Source organism: Triticum dicoccoides, chromosome 6A (genome assembly GCF_002162155.2).
Source record: "Triticum dicoccoides isolate Atlit2015 ecotype Zavitan chromosome 6A, WEW_v2.0, whole genome shotgun sequence".
In the NCBI taxonomy this organism is placed as follows: Eukaryota; Viridiplantae; Streptophyta; class Magnoliopsida; order Poales; family Poaceae; genus Triticum; species Triticum dicoccoides.
The window spans coordinates 162,993,481-163,005,493 of NC_041390.1; the positions used below are offsets into that span (position 1 = coordinate 162,993,481).

General features: G+C 49.8%; 2 protein-coding genes and 1 long non-coding RNA gene across 3 annotated transcripts; 2 read left to right on the forward strand and 1 right to left on the reverse strand.

The window, feature by feature from the left end:
- Positions 1-406: 406 nt before the first annotated feature.
- On the forward strand, positions 407-3,560 carry LOC119316422 (putative F-box protein At1g32420). The gene is made up of 2 exons (XM_037590745.1): positions 407-869; positions 2,032-3,560. Exon 2 carries the CDS (start codon positions 2,067-2,069, stop codon positions 3,258-3,260), a length of 1,194 nt encoding a protein of 397 aa, XP_037446642.1. The 5' UTR covers positions 407-869; positions 2,032-2,066; the 3' UTR covers positions 3,261-3,560.
- Positions 3,561-4,395: 835 nt separating this feature from the next.
- On the reverse strand, positions 4,396-6,038 carry LOC119316423. The gene has a single exon (XM_037590746.1). It carries the CDS (start codon positions 5,951-5,953, stop codon positions 4,631-4,633), a length of 1,323 nt encoding a protein of 440 aa, XP_037446643.1. The 5' UTR covers positions 5,954-6,038; the 3' UTR covers positions 4,396-4,630.
- Positions 6,039-8,992: 2,954 nt separating this feature from the next.
- Positions 8,993-9,542, forward strand: LOC119316643. The gene is made up of 3 exons (XR_005153130.1): positions 8,993-9,021; positions 9,098-9,410; positions 9,494-9,542. It is a non-coding gene; the product is annotated as an uncharacterized LOC119316643 (long non-coding RNA).
- Positions 9,543-12,013: the final 2,471 nt, after the last annotated feature.

The window sequence follows — 12,013 nt, forward strand, 5'->3', positions numbered from 1 at the left end:
CCATCTCGATGCATGAACCTTCAATACAAATATTAGTGTGGGGAGCATAGGAGAGCCAAATTCCCCTCCTAGTTTACATTGTAATCCTCTAATCGACAAAATAACCACTTCATTTTTGTAAATCTCTTTTGTCGGCATATATACAAAGCTCCTCTGACTAGCTGTCATACAAAGAGAAATATGTACCGATTCGCTGGTAGTAACTGCTTAGGTCTAGTAATCAAATACATATAGGGAAGTATTTGATGATATGTATTACAACCAAACAATTTATCAAATTTAATGTAATCATCGCAATGCAAAAGCCTTCAATATAAATATCGGTGCGTGGAGCACCCCAAAGCCAAGCATTCCCCTCCTAGATTTCCAACAAGGATGTGGAAATTATAAATAGGCCACCTTGTTTATAGTTTTCTCCCAGAGTCACCATTAGCCTTTTCTCCTATTTTCATATTTTTGCCCTCCTGCCGTTCCGATTTTGCCTCCAGAGCCCCGACTCACGGCCACCGTCGTGAACAGCACCGGCGCTCCGCCGGCGTCGGCGTTTCCTGGGGGCGACGCCGGCGCGACCCGACGCCGGCGGCACCTACCCCGCGCTTCTCCGCCGCAGCTCAACCAATTCCTCTCTAGATTAGGGTTTCTTCCTAACTAAATCTGGCAATTACACCGCCGCTCTACATTTTCCAATCCATTCCTCGTACCGCCGACCAAGCCTGATCGCGACCCGCAGCTCCTCTGCCTCCTACGCCGCAGTGGTGTTCCGTCGGCTGGCTCTGCATCGTCTCCCCGAGGATCTCCATTTCTAGTGTTCAACCTGATCACTCCCTACGTAGATCCGCCCGGCCTAAAGATTTCGTTTCTTCGTTGTGGTAAGCCCTGTCCCTACCCGAGTTCGAGCTATTTCTTTTAGTTCGGGATTCTTCCAAGTTCTTTGTATCCGCATGTTACTGGATCTGTTGCGAATTTGTTGTTTTGCTGATGTTCTTAGTTTAGTCCATCCAATGGATGGAGTTCTAGCTCCTAACCGGACCTTATCCGAGCCACGAGTTCTTGTTACTACGGAAATGATGTTTGGCTCGTAGGCGTAGTCATGTCGTCGCCGGAATTGAACACTTACGTTAGTGGGGTTTGCACGAACACAACAGTTAGACACAGAGTACGTTCAAGATCACAGCAAAGCCGTGAAGATAAAGTAGATGGAAATTGCATAGGCGTTTTCTTTCGTCTGGTTCTGTGACTCCCTACGAATCATGCGTGTCAACAATTATATCGCTGTTAAAACATGCTGGTTCCTTCCTGTTTCATACGTAGATGGAAGTAATCTTGGATGGAACCTTGTGCCGTTCTGTTCTGCAGGCTACCTTAAATGTGTTCTGCTGCTGCAGGGTATCAGGAAAAGTTTTACTAACTTATTACTGACCTTGATTGACGTGGAACATTGAGTAAATAGAAAATTTATCAGGTTTAGCTAGACCACTTGTTGTATTGGCAACCGAAGCTAGATCACTATGGTCAAGCTACTAATACCAGAATTAGCACATGGAGCTGCAACTGAGCTCCCTCTTGATTGGGGCACTCTTCCATCAGTATAGCACTATAGCTTCGTATGTTCGTTCTGTTTGACCCCCTTATGTTAGGAAGACAATATTTTAATACCCATGAGAAATTTCTCGAGTCTCAAATATTATAGATTCATTATGGCATTTAAATTCTTGAAATGTTAACCACATGATATAAATATATCATGATCAAAGTCTTGGGTTTCAGTTTTACATTTGGTAAGTGATTGTCATTTCGTGTGACCTTTTAAATACAGTTTCGAAGAAGTCATTCGCTCTTGATAGTGACTCTGGCTTCATGTAGAAACACTAGCACAATTATTTTCAGCTCAGATGCTATTGAACTAATGGTCAAGTGGACAAATACTGTTTGTTTTATGATATATCATACTTCTTGTTCCAGCATAATTCAAATCCAACCCCTTTTTTGCTTTTTGTTGTTTTCCTTGTCGCTAACTATGCTTTTCTGCAGTTGTACTGCTCACAGTTGTAATTTGCAAGCTAGCCATGGAAGACAACAATGATGAGCATAATGTATCTCTTCCTCAGGATATCCAGCACACCATTCTTGCTTCACTACCTGCTAGGGTTGTTCTCAAGTTTCGAACAGTATGTAGATTCTGGCGAGACTGCATTCAAGAGCCCAATTTTGTCGATCGTCACCTCAACAATGCTCTCCGCTCCCACCGGTCCATTGCTTGCTTCACCTCGGTTGATGAGGGTCTTGTCTGCATGTACACATTTGATCCCACCACACTGAACTGCAAAAGCATGGATCTCGTGTTGTCGAGTAGGTTTCAGATGTCAGACCCATGCCATGGCTTGGTGTGCGCCTATGATTTAAAAGGTGCTGTTGAGGTGTTGAATCCAACAACAAGGATACATTTGAGGCTGCCAGTTTCAGAGCTACAGTCACTTGCTTCAGAATATTTTTTTGGACCTGTGCCTTCAACAAAGGAGTACAAGGTGCTCTGTATCCACCACCGGGTGCGGTTCTTGACATTTGAAGTATGCACTGTTGGCACACAGTCATGGAGGGCAGTGCGCGAATCTGCAGGCCTCCTGAAGACAACAAAGGCGGTCATTGTTAATGATGTCATGCATTGGCTACTTCTTGATGAGATATCCTCCAATTTTACTCGGAACATCTTGTCGTTCAACCTGACAGATGAGATGTTCTCAGAAACTGCTGTCCCAGATGCTGTAAAAGACCGTGAATTGCACCTGTTCGAGGGGGGAGGAAAGCTTCATTTGCTGGCAATGCCCGGTGAGGGATCAGCACCTAAAACCTCAGAGATTTGGGTGGCGAACTCGACCTGTGCAGTCTGGGACCACATGTGCAACATCGCTTTTGTGCTACCTTTGGGCATGAGGCCACTTTTCCTGCACAACAATAAGCTCTTCTATTGCAACCAAAGAAGATTCTACTATGTTGATCTTCAGGATGGGAGTGGTTCCTATCTCAACATGCCTTTTGGCGAGTGCATCATATCGGCTGGGATTTTCGTGGAGAGCCTTGCTCTACATTCTGTGACTGGCCTGGTGGACTCCAGAGCAATGCTACAAAGTCCCCATGATGCTAGATCATTTCCAACAGGGCGTGGACCATCTGCTCGTGGCGCTGGATCGTCCTCAGCAAGCCCTCGACGATCTTTCAAGAAGGCAAAGAGCAATATAAACATGCAGTGGAGGTTGGCATAGATCTCGCAAACGCCTGACATCATATCCATGAATAGTTCTCTGCTATGTACAATCCAATAAAGTTTACTGGTGTTTGTTTGTGTAGAGATGAAGAAATAGACCATGGGGGTGTGGGTCTGGGACAGGGTAGAACATAAGAAGCAAATAAGAAAGTGTCTCTGTTAGCAGTTTGTTCATTTTTATCGTATGGGGATTTATGTGCTGTACTGGAAAATAAAATGAAAACTCTGAACCTGATATACTGTATACTTGTTCTGGTTTGCTGTAATGAACTGTATTCCTGCGTTGCATTTTTGAAAATTATGATGCCAAGACTAATAATTCAAACCGCTGTCTCCGGTTGTTGCATTTATGAGGATCTATGCGCTGTGCTGAAAAATGAAGACTCTGAGAGCATCTCTAGCAGACCCCTTCTAAGGGGTTTACGGTTTCCCTCTTATAAGGGGCGAATTTGGCTGCGGTAGAACAGAAACTGCATATTAAACTTTGAAAAGAAAGGTTTCACATGAGAGATGAACAAGAAACAGTAGTAGATAGAAGTTGATCATTGATACATAGGGTAGATTCGTCGAAGCATCGGACTAGCCTTAACTGCCCAAAATGGGGCTCATCGGAGCCCTCCGGACGCCGCGGCATGGTGGCAATCACTCCTCCTCGTCGGAGGTGAGGTCGATGAACATGGAGTCTTGTGCGTCGGCTTCATGGTGCCACCCCTCGGAGCGCTTCCGCGCCTCGGCGGCGGCGACACATCACTTGCAATCCTTGTCATTGTCACCATCACCTTGCGCTCCACATCCCACGCCACATGAGGCAGAGTGGTGACGGATTTGTCGCCAAAGTCGCGGATAGGGGTGGCCGTCGGCGAGAAATGCGAGTGCATAGGGATGGATTGCGGCCGTGGTAAAAGGGGCTGCCACCTGTATACCGCCCGCGGGACGGTAGATATACCGTCCAGAGGGGCGATTTTGTGGGCCACTGTAAACCGTTTACAGGCCGCGATGACTATATGGGGTCTATTCTGGCTCAAAAAATAGCTCAAACCCGTATAGTCGCGGAAATACAAGGATCGGGGCGATTATAAAGGGTCTACTGGAGAGATGCTCTGAACCTATTATATACTATACACTTGTTTCGGTTTGCTGTACGAACTGTACTCCTGCACTGTATTTCTGAATTTTCTTATACCAAGACCAATACAAACTGTCGCCTCCAGGTTTTTTTTTTGGAGGGGAATCGCCTCCAGTTTTTTGAGGATTAATACTGTCGCCTCCCGTTACATTCGTGTCATTCCAGCAAAAAATTTTTACATTCGTGTCACACCAGTACATACAAATGCTGCGGAACTTCCCGAAAGTATTTGGCGACGCGACTCAAACAGTTGGCAAGCTCAGCAACGGCGGGAAGCCGAAGTACGGCCACCAGCCGTCGCTGACACCGCCGGAGCACCGCGCCCGGCAGACTCTCTCCAGCTCGAGGCGCCCGACGTCGATCTTAAACAGCTCGACGTCCCGGCTGTCGTGGCTCGACGACATGAACGGTCGCGGCGAGTCTTGGTTGACTTCAATGATCAAGCACCCGTTGGCCGCGCCGCGGATGCAGAACGGACGGCCGTGCGCCGTCGACCATGGCAGCGGGATCGTCTTCTCGAGCCGCCACGACTTCGCCGCGCCGTCGACTTCGTGAGGGATCGTGTAGTAGTTGAGGCTGGCGTTGCCGTTGGCGTGGTAGAAGTCGTGCGCGAACACGCCGACTTCGCCGTCCGCGCCCTCCACGACGACGACGTTCTCCTCCCAGAACCTGGCCGGCGCCGGGATCTCCTGGACGGAGAGCTCCATGGCGCCGATGTCGAGCACCAGCCAGCGGTTGGTGAGGCAGTCCGCCCAGTAGAAGCGGCCGTGCGCGTAGTGCCGCCGGTTCCAGACGGCGTGCACCGGGCAGGAGAAGGGCGACCGGTGGCGCCTCCAGACGAAGCAGTCCGGCGACGGGAGCGCGCGCCACCGCCCGTCCCGCGACGAGAAGGCGAGCGCCACGACCTTCCTCGGGCACCGCGCCATCCAGATCACCACGAACGAGGGCTCCTCCTCGTCCCTGCCCCCCTCGGCGTCGGCCGGCGCGAGGAAGGGCTCGCACCAGCGCCGGCCGCCGAGGACGCCGAGCGGGTTGTCGGCGCTCGCGGCGAGGTCCTCCGGGATGGGCGGGAGCAGGACGTAGCGGCGGGACACGGGGTCGCAGACGGCGAGATCCGTGACGATGTCGCTGTCGAAGGTGGAGCAGCAGGACGCCCGGTCGAGGAGGAAGCGCCCGTCGCGGTAGTCCCGGACGAGCCAACCGGGGCGCTCGGCGCCGGTGGCGGCGTCGGGCGGCGCCGGGACGAACGCGAAGGAGAAGTCCGCGGCTCCGGCGACGTCGCGCGCGGCCGCCGCGGCCGGGTGGGGCGGGTCGGAGGGGTGAAAAGCGCCCCCCGAATCGCCGGGCGCGGGGACCGAGGAAAAGACCCCGAGGAAGGGAGCCGCCGCGTCCGGGTGGAGCGCGCGGTGGCGACGGAGGAAGCGCGGGGAGGAGACGAGGAGGCGGAAGGAGGCGCAGGCCGCGGCGGCGCGCACGAGGGAGGAGGGGCACGGCAGGCGGAGCAGGATCTCGTCCACGACGTCGTCGGGCGCCTCACGGAACGACGCCGCGGCGACGACGGCCATGGGCGGGCTGGGAGCTCGGCGGAGGTAGCAGCTGCGATGCCACTGCGTGCGCGTGCTGGTGTGTGGGCGTGTGTGTCGCTCTCGAGGCGCGAGGGGCGCGCGCGCACCGCGCGATAGTTTAACCCAGAGAGGTTCCGTGGGCCCGGCTCGCTTGCACGTGGGCCCGTCGGAGGTGATGGGCTGACAGGCAATCACAAAAGGTTACTTATTTGTTCGTATGTCTCAAAAAAAAAACTTATTTGTTCGTGGAGGTGAACATGTGTGTACGGCGCAACGGGCCACATATGCCTGTTGTTTTTCCCTCAAAGAAAAAACATATGCCTGTCGTTTGCACTGTGTCCACGTCGTCGCCGGCTTCTTCACTGCTCCTCCACTCCACGGTGCGTATGCCACGGATAAGAGCGTGACACGCCGTCCACAGTGCCGGCGTTTGATCCCGTCAAGAACCAAAACGGTGATAGTTTGATGCGGTTACCAGGGAGCAGAAGCAGCGTGAAACTTGAAAGTAGAGCTACGAATTTACGTGTGGTTTGCAGCAGGCAAAATGCTCCGCCCACCGATTTGTAGTTTTGTACCTCACGCATACGAAATCCAACCACTTGCGTGGTGCGGAGTTGAGCGTATGGAGGTCTCATAACGTGCGGCCGCAAGCAACTGCTAGCTGGCCGTGCCTAACGAGGGTTTGGAACAGAGACAAACGGTTGGTGCATTGAATGTAAGGAGGCCTGCATGTGACCGAAGGCAGAAATCACATATTTGACCTGAAGGCAAAATCAAATCACAAACTAAGCTGCTTTCGAAAAAATTTCACTCTGCTGACCTTTTCGTGTGGCGCCCGACAGCTAGGCGCCGCACACTACTATGCAACGCCTCTGCCTTAGGCGTCGCACCTCCTGGCAGCGTGGCAGCCCTGGTCCAGTTGCGGCCCCACAGACAACACTGCAGCGCCTAAGGTTTGGACGCCACACTTGTAATGTGCAGCGCCTAGCGCTTAGGCGCTGCACAGTGACTTAAAGCGCATCGGCCCAGCCCGACCAGGCAGTTCTTCCCCCTCTCCGCTCTCTGGACAGAGAGCAGCGGCGGCGCCCCCATCGAATCCCCTCCCCTCCCCCCATATCCCTCTCAGATCTGAAGATTTAATCCGTGGATTCGATTTCCAATCCATCCTACTAGGTAAACTCCTCCGTTCCTTTTCTTTTCCTCCGTAAATTTGTTGCCATTTTAGAGATTTGTCCAAGATTTGATGGAACCCTTGATTTGCTTGATTTAGGATGTGTAGTCATAGTGGTAGTACCATAGTGTTGTTGCTTAGTTCACTATATATGGTTCTTGTTAGTGAAACCCTAGATTGCTTAGTTTTTTTAGATATATATGAGATGCTTATTTTTATAGATAACTATGAGATGTTGAGTTTTGTAGACATATATGAGATGTTTGTTTAGATATATATTAGATGTTGAGTTTATTTGAAATATTAGATGTTGAGTTTATTTGAACACATATGACATATTCATTGTGTGAGAAGGAGATGTTGAGATTCTTGTAATTGAACGCATATTAGATGTTTAGTGTATACCGATATTTGAGATGAAGATGAACTCATATATGTTTATTGTTTGAACTTTGTAAGGATGGTTTGGCTTCTCGACGATGTCTACGACACGAAACACCGGGCCTACATGATGCGTGAGAACGAGATGGTAATAACGAGTAATCTAAATATTTTGCAAATTTGCCTTAAGTTGAAATTTACATGCCCTAAGATTTGTCATTACTTGTTTTTTGCAGAAGCTTGAACCTTTGAAGATTCGGTATCACGGGGTCTCTGTTCCTGCCATGCCTTACGATGAGCGGTACACACCGTACATCAAGTAGGCAGGACTACTCCCGTGGATTCAGTTGGTCAGCCGGTCCACGCCAAATCTGAACGCTCCACTGGTGTCCGCTCTTGCTGATCGGTGGAGGCCGGAGACGCATAGTTTCCATCTTCGGACTGGGGAGATGACCGTGACGCTCAAGGATGTCTCGTTGATCACCGGTCTTGCTATCGACGGGATGCCTCTCTGTATGAGCACCGATTCTGATGGGTAGCGCAAGCAGATGATTGCTCTTATCGGTATGGCTCCTACCGAGGCTGAGGCTGATGTAGAGGAGGGAGAAGAGAAGAAGAAGAGGGAAAGGAAAGCAGCCGGAGCTGCTTTCACGTGGATTCAAACTCACTTTGCGACATGCCCTCCGGATGCCACTGATGATGTGATCTAGACACATGCTCGTGTCTACATGTGGTATGTTGTGTCGAGGACTTTGTTTCCTGACTCCACTGGCAAGAACGCTCCATGGATGTGGCTGAAGGCGTTGACCGTCTTCATAGCAAATGGAGCTGGGGTTCAGCGACTCTTGCCTACTTGTACCGACTGGTAGTTGGTCTGTTTTGTGATCAACTCATTTCTTCATTAGCAATGCAAGCTTGTTGTCAAGTTAACATTGTTTTTCTTTCATATGCAGCTGGACGATGCGTGTTGCAGGATCACAGGTAGTGCAGGCATTGGTGGTAATATGCTTCTACTTTCTGTATGGAGCTGGGAGCGTCTGCCTGTTGGACGCCCGAAGAGCGTCAGGTTTAATCCTTGGTATGAAGATGAAGATGACGAATTACGGCGCCCCACTTGGGCTTACAAGTGGGATGTGGTTTCCGAGATGACGAACGATGTCAATCTCATGTACCAGAAGTACGTTGCCGAGTTGGACACGATTACGCCTGAGCAGGTAACGAGGTCATTACTTCAGTCATTTCTCATGTTTGCCTGAAAAAATTCACCAATTTTGCATTGTCGCCCTATTTCATAGGTGGAATGGCAGCCATATGGCGCCGATGACAGACTTGGGTACACCCTGGAGTTTACCATCAACCCGATGTGCTTGCGGGATAGGGATCTCTGGCGTATGCGGTGCCCACTGATATGCAACTGGGCTGTTGAGTTTCATTTGCCACATCGTGTGTGTCGTCAGTTTGGTCTGTTCCAGCCTCACCCGCCGGGATGGGTGGATACGGACAAAGCACTTCATAGGTAAGAGAGCATGATCCGTATTGACTAAGCATCGTCACTCCTTGATTTTGCTAATGTTTGGTTTTGTACCATGCAGGTTGGACAGGAGAAGGCAGCGGAAGATAAAGGACTGGGACAAGCATCATGCTTCGTATGTTACCCGCTTCCAGCTTTGTGTGGAGGAAGCTCGTAGCAGTGCACGCGCCAAGCTTCGTGAGCATAGTCCACTTGCTTTTGATAACTACATACGATGGCTTCTTGAAAATACTCGAGTTGAGATATGCCCGCCGGCATATAATGAGGATGTTCTTGAAGAACCCATAAACTTTGAGGATCTATCAAAGGGGAAGTACAACAGAGATGTCAGGGTAGGGCACGGAGTCCCTGCTGTTCCGGTGATTAACTATGTGGTAATGTGTTCCTTCTTTACTTTCCCATTGGCCGTATTACACATGTTTGAATGGCTAACGTGTTCATTCTTTCTCATCCGCAGCGCACCGAGATCAAGAAAGCAGCTGATGAGAGCCAGTCTATTCTGGAGGAAACACCGGTTGGAAAAGGCAATGATGATGGTTCACTACGAGCATTTCTCAAGGTACATATCGCATTCACTATGAGAGCCAGTCTATGTTGCAGAGTCTGATATCGTATACACTTGTTCATGTTACAGCGTCAGGCCAAGAAGTTAAGGCGGTTATCGAATCTTCTCGGTTGCCGCGATCCCGAATTTGATGAACCATCTGCCTCTAGGTCTGGTACACCATTAGACCCCTCATGTCACCATCAGAGGGACGATGTGAGTTCCTCATATGCTTATCTGGATGATGAGGGTGCGGTCACCCAAGAGGTATGACTAATCCTTTAGATGTGATTCTCACTTGATTACGACGTCGGTCTTCACCATATTGTTTGATTGTGTGATATGGCGATGATCTTGATGATGACATGACTTTCGCGGACGCTCAACTTCGGTCCCCATATGTGTTCAAGCCTAAGCAACCCAGACGCCGGTACACGCCCAACGACTTTGACAACAGGGGCAACCCAAAGGTGGTCGTAGGGACCTCGCGGATGGCTAGCTTGGATCATGAGGCGGAGGCGGAGGCGGAGGAGGAAGTGCAGGAAGAGGAGGCTCGTCCACCCAGGAAGAAGAAGATTGCCTGCAGGCGTGGCACGAGGAACACGCGCGGAAGGCATTAGTGCTTGTGTTTGTTAGTGCTCTTGTAGCCGTTTCATTAGGTTGATGAACTTGTGACGTTATGTTATATGTTGGTGAACTATTACTAGTGTGGTATTTGTGTTTGCGAACTAGTAGTAATGTTGAATTGTCCTAAATGATGTGATGTTCAAGTTATTAGTTGTCTTTGTTCAGTATGTGCAGTTTACAGTAATTTTACGATGTTCAAGCAAGTTATGTGAGTGCTGCATGAGGCCAAAATGGCATCTGTTTCTGTAGTTTGGCAGTTAACAGCACTGCAGCGCCCAACACCTGGGCGCTGCACTGTACTGTGCAGCGCCCAACGCTTAGGCGCTGCACCATACAGTGCAGCGCCCGTCTCGTAGGTGCTGCTCAACTGGCCATGGCTATCCAGAGAGCCACAGAAGGCTTGCAGCACTGACCGTCCACGAAAAATACCAAGTCAGAGTGCAGCGCCCAACTGCAAGGCGCTGCACTGTACTGTGTGACGCCTATCCCTTGGGCGCTGCACTGTACTAGAAAAACTGAGTTTACATCATGTTCATTTCACCAGAACATCATAATACTTACAATGACTGCAGCATCACATCAATTTGAACAAACACAAATTTTATGCCGATGAGTTCATAACTTAAGACAATTCAAACATTACTACGACATGGTTCACGACACATTCATTACAAATGACAAATGGCAGCTTGCCCTAGAAGATAGTTCACCAACATCTCACATGCCCTCACAAGTTCACGACACATTCATTAGAAGATAGTTGACGACGAGTGCACCGAAGCGAAGTCCCTACTGAGTAGAGCGAGGCCATTTCCCCTTCTTGTCACGTGCCGAGTCCTCCTCTTGCGCCTCGCGAGCCTTTGCAAGCTTTCTTGCGCTCTCCTCCTCACGAGCAAGTTTCGGTTGGCGTGCCCTCTCCTCCTCTCGTTTCTTTCGCTCCATCCTCTCCTTCTGACGACACTCTTCCTCCAAGCCTCTTCGAAACGATTCTTCGAACCGCCGTTGCTGCCTAAGACAATCTTGGTATTGGTCCTTTTTGACATCTTATGACACTTCAAGATCTATCCATGTGAAGTACTTGCATAGAGGAGGCGGTGACTGCATACAACATTTTTGTTAGTGTTGACACACATTGGAGAGTAACATTTTACTTATCGAGCTTACCGGTGGTTGGTCATAGGCGTTAGTTGGAAGTGCACGATCATAAGCATAGTTCGGGCATACAAAATATCTCCGGCTCTCCGCCCTTCCGTCCATGATTTCTTTCGGTCGGTGGACACCTTCACCTTGCAAACATCTCCACACCAACATGGCGGGATATTGAAATCTTTCTCCTTCACCTTGTCCAAAGATGCGTCCTCCCACTTGTTCGGCATGTCTTCTTGGTTAGCACACGGTGGCCTCGTCATGGAACCGGATGAAGCCATGCCTACAAAACCGAGAATTCTTGGTTAACCCTAACCCCCACTTAACAATAACCACAACCCTAATCATAGCATAACCCTAACACCAACATAAAAAACACATAACCCTAACCCTAGCATACTATGAAAGCCTAACCATACCAAATTAGCAAAGAAACATAACATGATTCAACACAAATTTCCAAATCCAAGCCAAAACTAGGGTTTCCCCAAAGTAGCAAGATTTGAGCAAATGTGACAATTCCTATGGATGAAAACGAGGGGATCGGAGGAGAATACCTTAAGGGAGGGGTTGGCTTCGAAATCAACGGTCAAGGACTCCGGATCTGAGAAGGATTTGAGAGGGGGAGAGAGGAGGGCAGAGGGGAGGCACTGAGCTTCG